At 42.3% G+C, this 20,785-nt stretch overlaps 2 protein-coding genes across 5 annotated transcripts in view; both read left to right on the forward strand.

Moving 5' to 3' along the window:
- The first annotated feature begins 4,141 nt into the window (after positions 1-4,141).
- taf3 (TAF3 RNA polymerase II, TATA box binding protein (TBP)-associated facto) lies at positions 4,142-11,493 on the forward strand. Its single transcript, XM_013270603.3, has 7 exons — positions 4,142-4,522; positions 4,896-5,138; positions 5,600-7,434; positions 7,539-7,621; positions 8,409-8,682; positions 9,211-9,317; positions 10,598-11,493. Exons 1-7 carry the CDS (start codon positions 4,357-4,359, stop codon positions 10,710-10,712), a joined length of 2,823 nt encoding a protein of 940 aa, XP_013126057.2. The 5' UTR covers positions 4,142-4,356; the 3' UTR covers positions 10,713-11,493.
- A 4,364-nt stretch (positions 11,494-15,857) lies between these two features.
- Positions 15,858-20,785, forward strand: part of LOC100705935 (CUGBP Elav-like family member 2) — a 32,042-nt gene continuing 27,114 nt past the window's right edge. Inside the window, exon 1 of one of the 4 annotated variants that reach the window (XM_025908896.1) lies at positions 15,858-16,082. In XM_025908896.1, the coding sequence (XP_025764681.1) occupies positions 15,970-16,082 (113 nt within the window). In that variant the 5' untranslated portion in view covers positions 15,858-15,969. Of the gene's footprint in view, positions 16,083-18,461; positions 18,787-20,785 lie in introns of those variants that run through there. The other 3 variants (XM_005450949.4, XR_003220862.1, XM_025908897.1) reach the window with 3 other exon arrangements.

Below are 20,785 nucleotides of genomic sequence, written 5' to 3' on the forward strand. Positions count from 1 at the left end.
CTTTTTTACGCACGCACAAATTCTTTTTACACATACAAATCTTTTTTACACACGCACAAATTCTTTTTACACATACAAATCGTTTTTACACACACACAAATCTTTTTTACACATACAAATCTTTTTTACGCACGCACAAATTCTTTTTACACATACAAATCCTGATTTACAAGTACAAAACTGATTTACAAGTACAAAATATTTATGACCACATTTTGAGCCCATACGCAATAACAGAAGTTTGAGTTGAGCAGGAATCTTCCCAGTTAGCCTAGCGTTCAGCAAGGAGGCTGCAGCGCTGCATTATGGGATCTGTAGTTCGTATATTATTAGCGCCTCATATCGCCGGGCCATGCATAACAATAATAGTACATCTATATAAAATGATCTCGCGGGCCGGATATAAATGTACGCCGGGCCGGATGTGGCCCGCTGGCTTTAACTTTGACACATGTGCTGTAGACTTCTTTATCCCCAGAAGTCTTTTTTTCCCCTCATTTTTTCTTTTGCAAATAGAGAAGGCCCTCTGCTGGTTATTTAAAAAATTGAGCTGGGTTTAAGGCACTACTGCATTTGCTTCACTTTTCAGAACCAGAAGTTATATAAATGTAGTCTTGGGAGGTTGAAAAAAAGGAGGTTTTTGAAGATATTTCACCTCTCATACAAGAGGTTATTCAGTTCTATAAACAGGCCCAACTTGTAGAACTTTGGCAAGCTCATCCGAGCCTTTTCGATGTGGCCTCACAAAATTAAAACGACCGCAACAACTGTGAAAAGAGTTGGATGGACATTGCTGCTCAATTGCAGCTGCCTAGTCAATGTCTTTCATTAGTAATTTAGCAAAGTTGATGGTGGTGTGTGTGTGTGTGTCTGTGTGAATGAAAGACAGAGAGGGAGACCAAGAGACAGATTTTGTGTTATAAGCTTCATGTTATCACTTCACTTAATGGACGCACAGTGTGAGCACTCAGGTCACATCAGAGCATCGGGCTGTATAGTGTGAGACCATGCATCGTGACCTACGAACTTCTAACTCCTGCGATTCAATCATACAGTTTGAGCAGGAGCTGAATAACGCAACTGAAAAAAATCGCACAGTGTATGCCCAGCTTAAGCTATCCAATGAAGTGAAGCAAACAATGTCTAGATGCATGCTCAGTTATCTAGGTAAGAAAATCCCAAGAAAGGAATTGGATCCTGGATTGCGTGGCGCAAAGGACAATTGCTGCCTAAATGAAAACCTTTAGTGATCCCCTATGTCAGGAGCATCCGAACAGATGAGAGACATTTTCTTTCAACACAATGTCTCTGTGCCTTTCAAACCCCAAAACTTACTACGCCAAAAAAATTGCTTCACCCCAAGGATCGGATTCCCCAGAACAGACAAAGTAATATAGCGTACATAGTGAAGTGCCATAGTGAAGTGAGTTATACATCAGGAAAACCAAACAACCTCTGGCTGGCTAAGCAGATGGCACAACACAAACCAGCTACCTCAACAGGCCGGGACTTTTTACACCTATAGACCAGTGGCAACTCTTTCTAGGCTGAGATGTACGCATCCTGGCAACACTGGTTTTAATCAAATCAAATCACTTTTATTGTCACGTCACATGTGCAGGTACACTGGTACAGTACATGCGAGTGAAATTCTTGTGTGCGAGCTTCTCAAGCAACAGAGTTGTGCAAAAATACAATAACGTAAAACAAGCAAAAATATAAGAATGGCTAAATCTGAAAGTAATAAATATATGTACAATGTATAAGAGTATATGCATTATTGGATGTGTATACTAAATATGTTTTTCTACGTGTGTGTGTGTGTGTGTGTGTGTGTGAGTGTGTATATACATCTTTTACAAATGAAATAGAGTAAACAATAAAATAAGATATATAAAATGTGCAGAGGTTGGTAGTTGGACATGTGCAAAACAGTGGCATTAATGTACAGTATGGAGTGCATAATGTTGAAGTTCCAGTAGTGAGGGTGAGGTGTCTATGACGTGTTCAGCAGTCTGATGGCCTGGTGGAAAAAGCTGTCTCTCAGTCTGCTGGTGCGGGACCGGATGCTGCAGAACCTCCTTCCTGATGGAAGTAGTCTGAAGAGTTTATGGCTGGGGTGACTGGAGTCCTTGATGATCCTCCCCGCTTTCCTCAGGCACCGCTTCCTGTAGATGTCTTGGAGGGAGGGAAGCTCACCTCCAATTATCCGTTCAGCACACCGCACTACTCTCTGGAGAGCTTTGCAGTTGTAAGCGGTGCTGTTGCCATACCAGGTGGTGATGCATCCAGTGAGGATGCTCTCAATGGCACAGCGATAGAAGGTCCTGAGGATGTGGGGGCTCATGCCGAATCTTTTCAGTCTCCTGAGAAAGAAGAGGCGCTGCTGCGCCTTCTTCACTGTTTTGTTTATGTGTACTGACCATGTGAGATCCTCAGCCAGATGTACACCAAGGAAGCGGAAGCTGCTCACTCTCTCCACAGCGGCGCCGTTGATGGTGATGGGGGTGTGTACTTCCCTGCACCTCCGGAAGTCCACTATCAACTCCTTTGTCTTTGCGACGTTGAGGGTGAGATGGTTGTCTTGACACCAGTGGGTCAGGGCGCTGACCTCCTCCCTGTAGGCCGTCTCATCACCGTTGGTGATAAGACCCACTCCCTTTTATGTAGGGAGACAAGCAGGCCATTCATGTAGGGAGTGACTACAGGAACAGATCAGAGGTACATTTTTTCACCATCTTACAGCCTTTCTCCCACTCTCTGTGAATGGTACTCAAGGCCATTGATCAGTGATTGATCAGTGGTGATAACCATTTGCATATTAATGATCACGAAACTGACCTCACACCCATCATTAATCAGTGGGGCTAGTTTCAGTCATTATGCAAATATATTGTTATAAGGTTCAGGAAATCTGCAGTCAGCTGAGACTTAAGACGTCCCTTGGAGGAGTGACAAAGCATTTCTCCCTCTGAAAACACAAAGTCGAGGTGAAGAGAATCAACTTTCTGGAATCCAATCAAATAACGACTCACAACAGTAGGTAAGTGACTCTCAGGACAGGCCAGTCTAGGGCTAAATACCGAAGACTCTCCGGTGGTTAGAGGAAGCTTCTTGAATAAAATGGCAAAACTTCTTTGAGAACCTAAAGAAGTCCCATTGACTTATTTTCCAGCAGTCAAGACTTCTGGATTGACTGAGAACCTACACAGACACATTTGACACTTCCAGCATTCGCCACAGCTAATAAGCTTCACCATCACCAAATCTACAACCAGTTTTGAGACCCATGATAGAATTTGAGACTTCGGATTAAACAGCCATCTCCAGCACCATTGTCACAGAACCAATACAGATTTTTTTTTTCAAGAATGGTCCTTAAGGGATCCAATAACTTAGGAGAATCATTGCAGAGGTGCACTGAAGCTTTTGTGGTGGGCACATGGTGACCAGACACATTGACACTGGCTTTCCTTTGATGTGACTGTCAGTTTGTTATACAAGTCTGGAAATATATGGAGATAAACTGAAATTCGACTGCTTAATAAAGGTCTACAGCTGGAAGGCGGTGATCATTTTTAATAATCCAGCACCACCCAGTGTGGGGAATTAAACCTGCAGGCAAACCACGCTCTATTTCTCACACAAACTCATGTGATAAAGTTTACGTTAGCTTTCCAAATTTAAGAGTCACCTAGAATTAGCTTTAGTCTGACAAAATGAATTTTAAAAAGCCACCCTGCAAATTGGGATTTTGTTTTTCTCAGACAGTGGGTATATTTTTCTTGAAATATTCTACTTTTTACTTGGGCCGGAAGTGAGAAACAGTTACTTCGGCGTCACTCGGCGGTGAGAAGCTAAAACCGAAACTGACGGCTGGCGTGCCCTGAACGTTGTGAATGTTCCTGCAGCGTCAAAAAAAACGCGCATAGCTTAGTTTAGTTGAGTCATGGCTCTAATTTAAAGCCATGTTTCATCTACGGTAACTAGTCTACATTCAATAGCCCAACTAATGACCATTCCCAGCCTGAGTAAAATCTAGCTTCCTGTATAACCCACAGAGAGAGCTCCTGCGCCTGTGCAGACAGTCACGATCCGCTCGAACTCCGCAGAGCCGTGTAGGCGGAGGCTCACTGGCGCGCATGCGCGGACTAGATTCCGGGGATGGGTCTATCGATGGAAACAAGATGGCGACTCTGGCAAAAGCGCCAATATATTTACTGAAGTAGATGTCCATATTTAACCGTGGTAGTGGGTTTTCCCAAGCCCTTCGGGGCATTCCGCGAAACATGAAGAGCGGGAGCATGTTTTCCAAGAGGAATTGACCGGGATTAATATCGTAACAAAGTCAGCGAGATGTGCGAGAGCTATGCCCGCTCGCTGCTGCGTGTCTCGGTGGCGCAGATCTGCCAGGCTCTGGGCTGGGATGCGGTTCAGCTCACTGCGTGTGATCTGCTGTCCGATGTGCTGCATCGGTACATCCAGCAGTTGGGTCGGGTCTGTCATCGATACTCTGAGTTGTGTAAGTGCTTTCTTTGGTTCTCTTATTACTTTTTTTAGCCTGTAAACTCAAAAGTAGTCGATCACGTTGTTGTTAACTGGCTCTGCAGCTGGCGCCCCCTAGCAAGCAGTTAATGTGTCAGAAAGTACAGTAGGAACAGCAAAGCGACTTCCCCAGTACTATTATTATTATTATTGGGAGTATGCTGCTTTGCATCTGTTTTCAGTGCTAAAAGTAGCCGATCTCACGAGTATTGGTTACTTAATTGCTGTATAATCTATAAAATAACGTCGTATGCCGACTGTAAACCTGTTGAGCATCACTTCTTGGTGCAGGAAGAGTGTGTGCAGAGTGTGTGCTGTGGTTTAATGACAGCATTTTTGATCCATTTCAGATGGAAGAACAGATCCAGTCCTGGACGATGTCAGCCAGGCTTTCAGACTGCTAGGGGTGAGTCTGAGCGAACTGGAGGACTACGTCAACAACCTGGAGCCTGTGCCCTTCAGCCACCAAACACCGCTCTACCCTGTTAGCAAAAACAATGTCCTGCAGTTTCCCCAACCTGGAGTTCGAGATGCAGAGGAAAGGAAGGATTACATTCCAGAGTATATGCCACCCCTGGTCTCCTTACAAGAAGGTCAGTATAATAACTTGTATAGTATTAGCTATATGATCATTACTTTTTAGTGTGCACAGGCTGAAAGTTGAAAGCAAAGTCGAATCAAGTCCTCTCTAAATACTTTGCAAACAATATAGCATTATAATTAAGTTTATTGCAGGGTTGTTACATTAGACTATGATGTAACACAGCAGATTCGTAAAATAGTTTTTTACGAATCATCTTTTTGCTTTGTAGACATTTTATTGTGTTGTAAATTTTTAATGTATATTTATATTATATTTTATATTTTAAGTTGCTAAAAATAAGTGTAAATGCATCAATTCACACAAAGTGAAATACTTTTTTTAATACCCAAATATATTCAGTCAAAAGTCAGTCAAGTCAAAAGTTCAAACTAAAGTCATATGTTTATGTTGTAAATGTCATGTTGTTATTGTCAAAGTTCTTAGTTCTGTTTTTTATCTCCTTTACTCTAGAAGAAGAGGAGGAAGAGGTCCCCCCTGATATGGGTACTTCAGCTGAAGCTATGCAGGTGGCACTGGAAGAGGATGAGGAGGAAATAGATGAAGATGAAACGGTCAACGATGAAAATCATCCACTAAAGAGGCACCTGGATAGTCCTGATGCAGCTATGGGCATGATGCCTACCTCCAAGAGACCTCGGATGTACCCTGGCCTCAGCCCAGAGTGGGGTCTTGAGCCCAGGGAGCCCCTTACGTCTCTCAACCCTCAACGTGTTAGTCCAGGTATTCTGCCTTCTCATGACAGCCTGGACCCCCTGTCACCTGAAATGCCATCTGGTACCCTGCCTTCCTTTAGACCTCAGCCCGTAATACCAAAACACTCTGATCAGAAGGCCCTCACTGCTCCAGCAAGAAAGCCTAAGGTCTCTTCCCCTGGCAGACAAAGGACTAAGTCCCCTAAAGGGGTTATTCCTGTTCCAGTGGTTGGCAGTCCCATAAATTCACCAAAACCATCTAAGGAAAAGAAAAAGTCTCCAGGCAAGACAAAGAGTCCTAAAAGCCCCAAGAGCCCTAAAATGGCCCCTGCTAAAGCCCCCCAACCTCAGAGCAAACCAGATGTCATGCAAAAGTTACCGTTGTCCACACCGAGTGAGAGCATGGGCAAAGACAATATTCATTTGCGTCAGAACATAGAAGAAAGGGAGCTAATTGCAGGCCCTTTCAAGAAATTAGAGCCAGATAATAGAGCAATTGATGATTCTATTGACGCTGTGATAGCTAGAGCATGTGCTGAACGGAAACCCGATCCATTCGCGTTCTCCTCGGGCTCTGAGTCGGATAGCAATGGATTCTCCAGTCCCAGGAGACTGACTATTATGGAGCCATCTACACCTAAAGGCCCAATTGGTGCTGGCATCTTGTTAAAAGACACGTCAACACCACTTCACCCTCCGCCACACATAGGCCTGGGGAATTGGACGATGGATGATTCAATCAACGAGGTGATCCGAAAGGCCAACCAGGGGGGGCCATCTGCCCCCGCTGCACCCCAACCGGCAGCAGATTACGTGTCATCCGGATCAGCTTCACCACCTACCCCTGAACCACTCCTCAAGGTGTTTGAGGAGAAAAATAAGATTGTGTCATCAATAGATGTCAAGAAGAAGCTAAAGAAGGAGCTGAAAACTAAGATGAAGAAGAAGGAGAAAGACAAGCCAAAAGATAAAGACAGGGAAAAAGATAAGAGTAAGCTGAAAGAGAAGAATAAGGACAAGAACAGGGATAAAAACAAGGAGTTTTCTAAAGATGGGAAGATGCCCTGGAAGGAGTTTGGGGTAAAGGACGAGGAACTTTTTGTTCCACGAGACTTCGCCCTGGCTGAGGGCTCAATCAAAATGAAGTCAAGAGATGGGGACGGCTCTAAAAAGGAGAAGGAGAAACATAAAGACAAAAAGAAGGATAAAGAAAAAAGTAAAAAGGACAAGGATAAAAAGGACAAGGGGAAAGATAAGAGCAAGGACGACAAGCAGAAGCAATCTACATTATCCCCCTTTGGTCTGGGTGATATCCCGCCACTGTTTAGCCCCTCTACCTGTCTGCGCGTGCCCTCAATGCTGCCTCCTTTGGCCCCAATCCTTCAGGAGAAGGAAGTAAAAACCAAGGAGAAGGACAAGAAGAAAGACAAGAAAGAGAAGAAGAAAAAGAAGGACAAGGAGAAAGACAAGGAGCGGGAAAAGGCCAAAGAAAAAGAAAGGGAGAAAGAGGATAAGAGGAAGGAAAAGGAGAGGGAAAAGGAGAAACGAGAAAAGGAAAAAGAGAAAGAAAAGGAGAGAATTCGACTGGAAAAGGTCAGTTTTTATTTACGTCTAGCATACCTTTTGTTTATTGTTTTTTTTTTCCTTTCTGTATGTTGGCGCCACTAATATTTATATTATCCTTTGTGTCTCTTTAGGTCAAAATAGACACTCCAGCACCTTTACCGTCTCCGGTCATTCCCAGACTGACACTCAGGGTGGGAGCAGGTCAAGACAAAATGTAAGTACTGATTAAAGCTTTCTAGTGATACCTCTGATAATGTGTGTTTATGTTACACAAAGAGTCTTTACAGTTGACCCCCGGTATTCACGGGGGTTAGAGTCCACAACTGCCTATGAATTACTGAAATCCATGAATACTTGAAACCCTTTCTAAAAACGCCAAGTATACCTTAAAAGTATTAAGTATACCTTCAAAGTCATCTTACAACAAGTCTTTTATGAAGGTCTCAGGTATTTCGCAGCCGCTCCTGTGTCTGCCGATGCAGATTTCCCAGTGCAGAGAAATATACTCTTTTTTTTTCATTCATAAAAAATGTATTTAGTCACAAAAATAAATGAAAATAATTGAATAATAATTATAAATGAAAAATATTTTAGATATACTCTACAGAAAAAATCCCCGAATAGGTAAATTCTCTGGGAATATTTGGGAGTTACTTTCCACAAAACAATCTGTGCATACTGAACCACAGATAGGCATGTATTTACTGTACTTCTTGACCTATGAAATCTTACTATTATTGGCCTCAGTGCTTTTTGGTACTGTCTGAAACGTATCTGTTAAAGATCTATTCATGTTTATACTCCATTGTCTCTTTTTTGATGATATGAATTCTGCTTCGATGAAGTTTTATCAGCTGGGTGGGTGGGCTGCTGTGCTCACAGCTGCAGCTGTTTACCTTTGATGATCACATTAAGTTAATTAAGTTACCGTACAGAAGACTCTTACACAAAGAGACAGTATGAACAGAAGACATCTCTAACTTGTAACTCTCTATCAACAGTGTCATCAGCAAAGTGGTTCCAAATTCAGAGCCCAGCACGCCAGTACCCAAGACCCCTGCTACCAAGTCAGGACCTGGCAATCGCCCTCGGACACCGCCGCCACCGCCAATGCTGCCGCCGGTCATACCCACGCTTCCGCCGGCTCCCTCGCCCCTTCCACCTGCTCTACCCCCGTCATCGTCTTTAATTTCCCCGCCCCCTATACTCCCTCCTGCCGCCTCCGTCAAAACACCGGTCCGCAGCGTGGTAACTGAGACCGTCAGTACTTACGTGGTAAGTGCTCAGGATAAAAATATTTGTGCATTTAAAAGCTTTAGCTTCACCGGTCTTTGTTTAGTGTCCATGAAATGCAAATTAATAAGAAAAGTCTGAAATTACATACCTGAATATCAGGCTGCAAAATCTATATATGAGTTGAATCCCTGGATCCAGCTCATGAAAGTTTCTTAAGAGTATAAAGATGTTGCTCCTGTTTTGGTTTTTGTTTTTTCAGTTTAATCTTCAAATATTAAAGAGGGCTTTAAAAGTGTTTTTTATGGACTCCACAAGCTCCAAAAGCACTTCTAATGTTACCTAAGCACCATCTTTTGTTTTCATGAATCTGTCTTTTGATTAACCCCACTAACCAGACACACATCCTTCTTGGCGAAGGTAGTTACACTCAAGAAAAAACAGACTGTTGGGTTATTCAGGGTTTTTGGGGGGATTTTTTTCATCATCTGTTTGTGTCATAGCAATTTTCTTTTCATTTGATTGCCTTTGTCATGTCACTAAAGTTTTCTCCTGTGTGTAACAATCAAGATTCGAGATGAATGGGGAAACCAGATCTGGATTTGCCCTGGATGTAACAAACCTGATGATGGCAGTCCCATGATAGGATGTGATGGCTGTGATGACTGGTATCACTGGTAAGAGCTTTACAACCCTGTATTTTTTCAGCTTTTCATGACAAAGATGGGTGCTTGTACTAATTCTTAATGAGCTCTTCCACTTCTGGGTTCTTATTTGCATTTTTTAATGCTTTTATATGTAATTCACTCTTGTCACTTTGGTTAATCTGGGGAAATGTGGTTTCTGGGCATCTGTAACGGGACTTTTTGATCAAAAATATCAGCACACCCCCATTAAAAATCTGTGAAATACTGTGTATGATTTACAGCAGCTGATTAAAGGTATCTGTATGACTGAGACATAGTTAGTGTGTTTGCATCGTAAAAAACAAAGAAAAAATTGTTGCTGCTGTTGAATCATTTTGTCCTCATGCTAACATTCCTCAGAGGTTATGGTCCGTGTTGACACGATAGCATCACACAGTTGCCTCAGATTTGTCTCCCAACAGATTTATCTCCCCACCACATCCCAACGGTGCTCTATTAGATTTAGATCTGGTGACTGTGGAGGTCATTTGAGTACAGTGAACTCACTGTCATGTTCAAGAAACCAGTTTGAAATGATTTGAGCTTTGTGACATGGCACGTTATTCTGCTAGAAGCTAAAAGCCGTCTGGCCATTCTCCTCAGATCTCTAGCACCAGAGAGCTCCCACTCATATTTTCTGTTTTTTTTGGACCACTCTCTGTAAACCCTAGAGATGCTTGTGTAGGAAAATCCCAGTAGATCTACATTTTCTGAAACACTCAGACCTGCTCATCAGTCACCAAAAAACATGCCACATTCAAAGCCACTAAAATCAGCACTCTGATGCTCCATTTGAACTTCAGCAGGTCATCTTAACAATGTCTGCATGCCTAAATGCAATGAGTCGCAGCTACCTGATTGGCCGATTAGAAATTTGTGTTAATGAGTAGTTGAATAGGTGTACTTAACAAAGTGGCCAATGAGTATGTAATTAATGGGCCTGGGTCCACATTACAGTTTGTTTGTTTGTTTTTTTATTTAAATGCATCTTTTATTATCAAAAAGTACAACAATGACTGAATGACCTGATTTCCAGTAATGAATGGCATCCCCTCACATCTCCTTGGCAAGTCTGTAGGTGGTTGAATTTATTAAATGCCAGCAACCTGACAGGATGAGGCCTTAATAAACAATATGTGTTCCTTTTAATTTGACATCAGTGTCAAACATAACGTCTTCTAACCAAATGGGGTTAAAGCCTCATAGGAATATGACTGCATTCTCACCATTTCCTCACTAACCTCAACTCTCTTCTTCTGTTATGTGCTCAGGCTTTGTGTCGGGGTCGTCACAGCGCCCCCTGAGGACCAGCAGTGGTTCTGCGTTAAATGTTCCAGCAAGAAGAAAGATAAAAAACACAAGAAAAGGAAACACAAACCGCATTGAGACTATGCAAAAGCACATTTTGGACTGTTTTGGACTAAAGCCATCAATGAACACTCATGGCACTGCTGTAAAATTTAAAAAAAAAGATAAAGAAAGCTAAAATTATGGCTGATGCAAACTTCTGAGGATTTTTTTTAAAGATGTCAGCCACGATTCGTTGTGAGTTGGTAAGAGGATAAAAAAAAGGATTTAACCAGCACATAATCAGCCTTAGTTCTCATGTGGTCCCCCCTTTTTTTTTTACCTATAAATTGTTTATTTGTTGCTTTTGGTTGTCCAGTCTTGGAGATCTTGTCTGTGTAAGGAGACCATGGCAGTTTCTGTCAAATCAGAGTTAAATTTTCTCAACAAAGTGGAAGAAAGAAGAACAACTGTCGTCTTTTTTTCTGTTTTCCCTCATGTTGCCAAGAAAGGGCATGACCTTTGTGTCAAGCCTTTCTACCAATTTTCTGCAGTATCACTGAAATGTCATGTATATAAATGATTGCATCTGGCATGTATAAATGTGTAAATACCAACTTCCAAGCCAAGTGCATTTTGTTCTTAGGATTATTGACTCAAAAATCCATTTTCAGATATTGCTTTTTAAATCTACTGATTTTTCTGTAATTTCTGTACATTTTTTTAAATTTAAAGTTTGTATTTTTATTTTTTTTTCCCCCTTTTTCCCTTCATATGGAGTAGTCCTGGAGTTATACTGTAGCTGTGCTTGTAATGTAATTAATTTCACTGAGATTTGAATATTAAAGACTTTAACATGTCAATCTCATTACCATCAAAACTGTACCCAACTCACCTGTCCAACCCATCCATGCATCCTTGATTTTTTTTTTTTTTTCAACAAGTGCACGCTTTCAATTGTTTTGGGTTTTTTTGCATTGGCTTTATAAAAATAGACTGGAAATATTTTATCAAACCCGGTCTCGTATGTTGAATTTTGTCCGTGTTAATTCACAAATCTAGGATCCTCCCTTGCAGCTGTGTTACCGTTACCGCTACCGTTACTCTTAACACTGGAAAACACTGAAGGTTAACTGAGTGATTTTGTGTGGATTATGATGAACTGACTTCTCAGTTTGTCTGCTACAAATGGGGATATTTGTAGACTTGCTGCCTTTCCCCGAATGACCACACGGTGTCAATCTTCATGCACAGAAACTGGCGCTCTGCTCATGAGGCGTGGACAACAAGACAGCCTCGTGCAAACCGTGTTTCACCACATCATAAATGTAAAAAAGCTATAACTGGTGCTATCTTAGGTAATGCATTTGGGATCTTCTCAAACATGCCTTGAAAGGAAATCGTCTCTAAAAGCACTGTCCCTTGTAAGACACCCTATAAATGACAGTAAAATTTACAGCCATTCAGAAGCTATTAAGGTGGGTTTCTGTAGGGGAGGGGGGGGGGCAGGTAGTAAAACATCCTTTGCAGAATTATCATTGGATGGCAATTTTAGAACGTGGGCTCTGCTTGTCTCGTGTGACTTTTTCCATTCTTTGAAATGAAACGTTGCAATGAAGCCTCTGAAGGAGGAGAAATCATATGTAGCAGAAGCTGATTACCAGTCATCAATGACTTTATAATATGAAGATGTGAAACATCTTCATACATATCTGCTGTAATGTGCTTCTGCATCGTATATTTCCGGGAACAAGCAATACCAGTGCTGTCTTTGGTGTTTTGGTGCACAGGTCGTATTTTACAGAAAAGTAATAGCAAATGAAAACCATTGAAAGAGCTTAGAGAAATTCTGAGGTCTGTGCTCAGTGAGTCTTTTAAAAAAATTTTATTGAGCATTGTGCTGGCAGTTGGCTAATGAAGGCTGTGTTTTTGAGGTGGATACCCCAGCGTTTCTGTTTAGCATCTGCAATTGATTCATAGACTGAATATTTCAGTTCAGTCCTTATTTAAGAGAAGAAGAAAGTGCTACACACATTAGAAGAGCATCTCTGAACACACGACAAGTAAAAACTTGAAGCACATGATCTATAGCAGCACAAGACCACATTGGGTCCCACTCCTGTCAGCTAAAAACAGGAAACTGAGACTATAATTCACACAGACCATTGGCATTGGTCATCTAGTCTGATGACTCTCAACTTCTGCTGCAAACTTTGGATTTTAGGGTCAGAATTTCATGTAAACGACATGAAACTATGGATCCATCCCACCTTGTATCAATGGTTGAAGCTGATGGTGGTGCAATAGAGACGGGGATGTTTCTTTTAGTACACCCTTCACTCCTTAGTTCCCACTGAACATTGTTTAAATGCCAGTTTAAATGCTTACTTGACAACTGTTGCTGACCATATCCATCCCTTTATGACCAAAATGTACCCATCTTCAGATTGCTCATTCCTGCAAACTATTCCTGCAAATGAAGCTGTACTCAAACGGCCTAAACAGTCACCAGATTTCAGTCCAATCAAGCCCCATTAGGATGTGGTGGAACGGCCGTTTTTGCGTGTATTTCCATGCTGTACAGCATTTATACTCTTTAAATTAGATCTACATCCTTGATGTTTTCTGGACATAGAAAGCACGCCTGACTCATTCACCTTTAAACGTGCAAATATTTCCTCCTACTTATCCACTCCTTTCTCTTTCTTGTTTACTCCCAAATTTGGAAATCTACTCAACATCTTCCGATAACATGGAATGAAAGAGGAAATGGAAAAAATGATGCGTGACAGAAGAAAAGGGAAGTAGAATTACTTCTGTCCATGCAAAATAAGCTGACATTTCAATGTGGTGTAGCGTTTTTAATCACACCAGGCGCGTCCACTCATGCAGGTCGTCGTGGGAGGAGAACTGATGTGTGCTAAATCTGTAAAATCAAAGTAGTCAAACTAAACAAAAATAAAAAGTGATTGTTGAGATGGAAAAATAAAAAGACCAGACTGTATATGAATAGGAATTTCATTAACAGTGTCTGCCTTCAGCCTGTTGTCAGCTCCACTAAAATGTCAGCTCCACTCAGGTTTTGGGTGTCTCTTTCCCTCATCGAGATGGTGTCAGGTCTCTTGCTGTCAGTGCCTGTTGCTAGCATCTGTTGGATCATAAATTTTATTGCCCAGTGCCTGCAAACACAGAACTTTGCTATTAAAAAAAGGCCTAAATCTCTATTTCTTATTATTAGATATTAATATTTTCACTGTGTCCAGGTGCATAGGCAACATAAACAGGTTATGATGCCGGGGGGTACAAGATCTGCCCGCTTGTAACCGTTTGAAAATTTGAGTGTCAAGTGTGACTTTAAAGTCATGCTGCCAGCGTGTGGTGTTTGCACTCGAGCACAGTGTTCACCGAGCTGTGACAGTTTCAGTTTTAACCTGCAAAAACACAGACAGAATTTGTCTGTGCAAATGGTCCCGAGGGAGGCCAAAAGTGGCAAAAGAAGAAGGGAGAAAAAATGAAAGTTGATGTTGCTTTCACTGTTCAGGCCACCTGCAGTGCTTTCACCATGTGCTGTTATTCAACTTAGTACATGTCAGGCATGAATGCGTTTTGTTTTTCAGCCGCAAAATGCAGCGAAACCCAATAATGCTCCCTTTCACAGCAATACTCTTTGTTTCATATATCATTCCCATGTTATATTACTACACCTCTGTCACCTCTTTTCAGCCATCAACGATTAGCACGCAGGCATTATCGTACTGTACGCTTACTGTAGGTGTTCATAGCAGAGCAGCAAGAAAATCTTTCAGTTATCCTCGTGCTCGGCAGCTCTGACTAGTCACGCTAAGCAGCATGGCATCATAAAGGCCTGGATTTCAACACAAGTGTTTAAAATATTCAGCAGAAGGAGCGGGGCTGAGATGAAGAGGATTTCGTGCCACGATCAGAAGAAGCAGAGAGCCCGTTCATGCTGCTGTACTCGACTGTGATATCAGCACACACTGGCATGACCCTGTTTCAGATGACTTTCCTACTTAATGTCATATTACCCAAGCGGGACACAACACCTATGGGAGGGGAAGACCTAGATTGAGTTCCTCCTGGGTTTTGGTGAAAAGAATATTGCGGTAAATTAGTTTCAGATATTTCACCTGATTGGTCCATGCAGCACAAACATTGGCTGCGAGAGTACGAGAATGAGAGAATGTGTGCAGGGGCTTTAAAAAAAAGCTGCCTTGACTTGTTCATTTTCCTATCTAGATGGCTCCCAGCAGAGTGGAGTGAACTTTGTGCCATGCAAATGATAAAACTACACACTTTTGATAAAAAGCTGCTGGGTCTTTTCGACATGCTCTTAATTCTCATGGTTGGGGTTTCTGGTTTTTAAATGGACTGTGGAGAACCTTTGTTTTGTAGAATTACATACCGGCACATGTCATTTGTGCGTCGGTGTTTGCATTATAATCTAAAACACGGTAGGACCACAGTTTCGGGCTGCTCAGTGAACTTCGAACACTCCAGATACTGGAGGTACACTCCAGTACCTGGAGTGGACAATAAGGGGAGTAATGTCATCTGTTCTTATTTCACAAGTACCCACACTTACTTAAGTGTTTGCTTATATTCTGGCAGCCTATCTTTATCTCTATCTACTCAATTATAGTAATGATGCCAGGCTGTCATAGAAAGCTCTCTCGCTGTCACAAACAGGTCGGTAACCAGCCAACTCATGCATAGTGTGATATGCACATGCTCTCACTGCCTGGAGAGTGGTTATAACATTTATCTATAGTATCTGCAGGTGCTCAGACAGAGCATTTATTGATAAAATGAGCTGTGGTGGGCACAGGTGTAGGATGCTAGGCTTGATCAACCAGTTGGCCTTGTTTTGGCTTTTATTTAGAGCAGTTAACTGACTGAACTACATGGCAACATCCAAAAAAAGAAGGGAAAAAAACCATGCTACAAAATCAGGACTGGAACAGAATGAAATTCTGTGGCAACTGTGTTGATGTTTCATCTAATTTCCCCTTGTGTGACAATGGGAATAAATCATCCATGTCCAATTTTCTGAAGTTTCCCTAATATGGGTGTCAATTAGTAGAAGAGTGCTGTGGACACAGCTTTACAGCCTGCAAACTGCGCTGCCGCAGGCAGCACAATGCATTAGCGCACGATGAGCTGTCAGAGAGGATTATTTCAGCCACCACAGCCAGCGAAGGGGGTGGGCGCCGCTCTGCTGCACTAAACCAAGGAGAAAGAGTGGGCGGGAGACACAGAAAGGGAGAGAGACACACCGAGGAAAGAGGGAAAGAGAAGAAAGTGTCCGTTACACCGGGTGGATTTTTCCAGAGCACCGATGTTGGAACACTCTTCTGAGCTGGCCCTGGTGCAGAGTCTGTATGCCAACAGCATGCGCTGTCCCCCCTCTGCGGCCGGGATCTCAGTCAGGAATGAGGACCTGCCTATGAGGTACGTTGGGTTGGCCCCTCATTCAAATTTGGGCTAGCTTTTGTGGAGCAGCCCGTATTTGGACTGCCTCTTTGTCTGGGCTGGATATTGTCATAGGATGTATTGTTTCCAGCTGAGTCGTTCTCCCATGCTGTGAGAGTGTGCCTGTGGGCAGGGTAGTGTTTCTCTGGTGTGCCTATATGGTTTTCTTTTTAAACAGGAATCTAGAAGCCATGTTTAAATTGAACGCATTTGATATTTTACATCTCCTCAACTTTCCCAAGAATGATGTATCACTAAAACGGAATAAAAATGTACCTCCCTTCTTTATTTTTTCAAACTTCCTCAAGGGATTGTAGATTTGCATGAAATATAAATGTTTAAAAAAAAGGTGGAGGTGTCAGTGATGTAGGTGTTTGTCTTCGAACTGCACAGCCCACTGAAGAAGAGCAGTACGAGTGACTGGATGTCTGCTGAAAGCTACCCAGGCCTCACTGTGCTGAGCCAGTCAAACACAACTGAAGATATCAATTATCTTTAAATGCAAGAAGAGGAAACATTTACATGTGTATTTGCATACATTCATTGGAACTTTACACTGATAAGGTAGCGCTATATTTATTTAGTACATCTTGAAACAGTTGATTTCCTCTGCAAAGGAAAGATAAGATGAAGTTCACTCTCTCCATTTTGAGAGCACTTCAGCTGGTCGGCCATTCGACAAATGATTTCATGAAAGGCAGAGCTAAGAATAAGTGCACTTTCAAGTTAAAGGCGTCCTGCTTAAAAACACACGATGTGGCCTCTTTTTTTTCCAGTTGAAGCTGGCCTATTTTTACACCTTGCACTTTTTTTTTATCATGAAAAGGTGCACATTTAAATCCTGGGTGAGTGGGCTCTTCAGCTCCCACTGCATGAGGGAGAAAACATTTGATGTAAACAACAAATGGATGGCACATGTGGAGGATTATGATAGGATTAGAGTAGTAATAATCTGAGATTAAGAAAGACAGTCTAGTATTAGAAGGTGCCAGCAACTAGACATGACATTAGGCATGTAAAATCCAATCTATTAAACATCTTTTAGAAAAATCAATAGTACATACCAATACAGGGAACAAGAGTGGCCTTCTTTGCAAAGATTCTTCTCCTTTTGCAGCAAATCTATTCAGCAACCCCCCCCCCCATCCCACAGATCTACCTGAATCAAAGGAAATGTATGGATATGCTGCAGATGCCTCCGTCTTAATGAAACCCGAATCTTCAGAGAGGTTTAGCGTACCTTTTTATAGCAGCCCCTTAAGCTAAAGGTGATGCATGTTGCACAGTGGGCTCGTCTGCACTTATGGAAAAAGAGTTTGCATTATCACATTATGCACACAAGCCTCTTTCAGGCACTGTTTAATAGAGCAGACACGACACTGGTGCCAGGTCGCCTTGAAATTGCTATGGATACAGGGATTAAGTAGGATTTCATAAATGGGATGTTTCTTAATGCTCACTATGAATAATATTTTAGGACTGTGCAGCTGCTGAAGCAGTAATGAGTGGTTTGATAATTAGGCTAGCCCCCCCAACTCGTCTCTCAAACAGCACTTGACAACAGTCCACTCACCCCCACTCCCTCTCGTCCCCCCCTCGGTCCGTTTACCTTTCCCTCCACGTGTAGAGGACTTACCCTGCAAGTCCGGCACAACAAAGGAAGATGGGCTCCCCCGCCCCCCTCTCCCCAACCTTCTAGGAGATAACAGTCCAGCACAAAGGGGGAATATGACCTATGACCCTGAAGGGAATCATGGATGAAGGCAGACAAGAACAGCTACATTTTTACCCATCTAACTTTTTGACTGGGAATTGATTTATGGATCTATCTGCAGTGCAAGGCAATAAACAACCTGGAAATAATCTTATTTATTTAAGTAATCCAATAAAAACAAAAGGCCCGGTTGCCTAATTTAGAGTGCTGGGAAGATATGGAAACAGGAGTGGCATTAGTGTGATTGATAGTAATGGCCTGGATGCTATATTTAAACATTTTAAATCGCTCACCAATTGTGATTATTAGATCACTGATTCATTCTCAGATAGACTCATTTCACAATAAGGCTTGACATGATCTGATTAATACGTTTTGAGGGTTTTTTTTGTTAAAGGGTTGCAGAATGTGGGTCATTATTGGAATGCAATGGCGATGCTAGAGCCGATAAAAGATTGTAAACTAGAAAACAGGTTAGTAAACTCTCCATAGGGCACCACGTGTGGTCTCTAAAGGGACATTGCAGTCATTTAGATAGGGGCAGAAGCGCTTGTTGAGCAACACGCAGCGTGTCTTTCGGACTTTTGTTGACGAGGCCACGCCTCTGGTTTGCTGCAGCTCGGTGTGCAGTGTTGACGGCGGCTCGCCTGAATTTATTTCGCTCGGAGACAGTGAGAGAGAGAGAGAGAGAGAGAGAAACAAGAAGGAAGGAATAAGGCGGATACCGGTGCCCTCGCGCTCTCTCTATATATCTCCCTCCCTCCCTCTCTGCAGTTTTAAAGAAGACGCCCCTCCAGCACCTGCTCCGCTTCGTCTTCTCGCCGTCTCGCAGGAGTTGAGCGGACGTCGCTTTTCGTTGTTTAGACGCTGTGTGTGTTTTTCTTTTTTTTTTTGGAGTATGACTTCGGCGTACAACCTGGATTTCCTCCCTCTCACCGAAAGTCGATTAATGACTTCGAGCGACACAATGTAAGTAAATCAGCTAAAGACATGTGCCGAGTTCCTGCCTCGCCTCTTCCACATCGTAAACACCGACTGGCATTTTTATTTTTTTAAGCAAGCGAGGCGAACAAAACAGTTGAGGGCTAGTTGAGAGTTAGCTAACGCTAGCTAAACGAGCAAACTGGGATGCTAACGTTGCTAATCACGCAAGCGGTGAGGATACGCTCACCTGGAGTTTAAGTTGCTAGCCTAACTTGGGTAATATAGGCATGTGACCACAATAAATTGCAGTTAAGTAAAGTGTGGCCCTGCTGCTAACCTCTTATCTCGTCACTTTGAGTGGAAACGCAGTTTGCTAACAGCGGTATCCGACGCTTGGGCGCGCTACAATAGTCAAGTGACATGTGCTTCCGGAGATCACACGTTCAGTATCAGTCCAGAAAAAGAAACAACGTAGCTTTAAAAAATATGCAAATAAATAAACATGATGCCCATTTTGTGCCCTTTACGTTGCATTAATTGCACAAACATCTTTTTTTGGTTGTTTGTTTTTGCTCTGGCTTCGGGTTACTTCGTTACAGCTGATCAAGTTCTCGTTTTAAGTGCGGTCGATCGAAACAAACGGTGGATGTTTAGACGATCAATTGTCGGGCTTTGAAAACAAGCGCTTTTAGCAGACGAAGTGTGGGAAGTTGCTTTAAAGTTCCTTAACACTATATGTCGTTGCCAAGCCGTTACTAATGTGGCTTGAGTTTCTAAAGTCCAGCAGCGTGCGTGAGCCTTGTTTGCAGGCAGGACACGGCGCACTCACTCCCGGTCCCTCCCTGTGTCTCTTGCTAGCAGCCGAGCCTGCTAACATGGTTAGCTGCAGCTCACATGCATCTGCCCCCCCCTCCTCCCGTCCATGTTGGTTATAGAGTGCTGACTTAACGATAGAAAACACGTGGTTTGCTACATTATTGAGCCATTAATGGAAATCTTGTGACAGGGCATGTAAACAAGTGGGAGGAAAGGTATTTATGAAGTACAGAGGTCCATATATAACTCCTTCACCCCGAAAGTAGTATCGACACAGAGTCAGCTAATCCTGTTTGACAAAAACATTTCCAAAACCACCGCCTGCTTTACGACACTGTTTAACATTTAAATGTTTGCAATTCCAGCAATGCTCTCTGTAGTTTGCAACAAAATGGCTGTTATTGCATGCTCTCACAAATGAGGAAACTCAACAGCTGAACAAGGATTCTTTAAATGTTTTAATCACGTTATCCTTTGCTTGTTGTTGTTTTTGTTTTTTGCTTTACAGTAAACCAAACATTTAAAAAGATTGAACAAGAAAATATTTTTGCTTCTAGTCTAAAATGTTGCACTATTTCTAAATGATTTGCTGACTGGGTTGTAAAACGCTTCATATTAAGTAGCCTTCTAAGCTTTTAGAAGCTTTTTAAACGTGCCGATAAACTGCAAATATTTACATTTGTGGCTTTGATCAATGGCCATTTACGTGACAGTGATGTTGTAGTTCCACCTTTTTGATATCCTGTTTTCTTGTGTAAAATAATGTGTGAATATTGTAAAGGGTTTTTTCCCCTCTAAATAAATTTCCCTCCATCCATTCTGGGCTTGCACCAAAGGAAAATGACCAGGGATATGATAAGAAATAACCAGTTCAGCCTGTTTTGTTTGTTTGTTGGGGGTTTTTTTTGGTGTGTGTGTGTGTGTGTGTGTGTTTGTGTGTGGGTTTTTGTTTGTTTGTTTGTTTTTGTTTGTTTGTGACTATGTTGACTGCGTCTTGACTGAGTTGATTGATTTTTGACTAATTGTTGACAGCGAGAATGGCTTTTGGGGCTTAAGCATGATCCTTTGGCAGCCGACGCTGCCATAGTGCTATGTCAGTTAGCTAAGTGTCACAGTGATCCCTTTTTGTTGTGGTCAGGGAGTTGTTGATCTGTGTGAAGTCTCAGATCTTGGCGCTGAGTTGGATGGCTACTCGGGCCAATTGTTCACTCTCCTTGCTGTCAGGGTG

This window comes from Oreochromis niloticus, linkage group LG7 (genome assembly GCF_001858045.2).
Source record: "Oreochromis niloticus isolate F11D_XX linkage group LG7, O_niloticus_UMD_NMBU, whole genome shotgun sequence".
NCBI lineage: Eukaryota > Metazoa > Chordata > Actinopteri > Cichliformes > Cichlidae > Oreochromis > Oreochromis niloticus.

What these genes read in the sequence shown, in the direction of transcription:
- taf3 (XM_013270603.3), top strand. Translation starts at nt 4,357, where the DNA reads ATGTGCGAGAGCTATGCCCGCTCGCTGCTGCGTGTCTCGGTGGCGCAG. An exon ending in CCTGGTCTCCTTACAAGAAG is followed by an intron (nt 5,139 to 5,599) that starts GTCAGTATAATA and finishes CCTTTACTCTAG; the next exon opens with AAGAAGAGGAGGAAGAGGTC. An exon ending in GGAGCAGGTCAAGACAAAAT is followed by an intron (nt 7,622 to 8,408) that starts GTAAGTACTGAT and finishes CTCTATCAACAG; the next exon opens with TGTCATCAGCAAAGTGGTTC.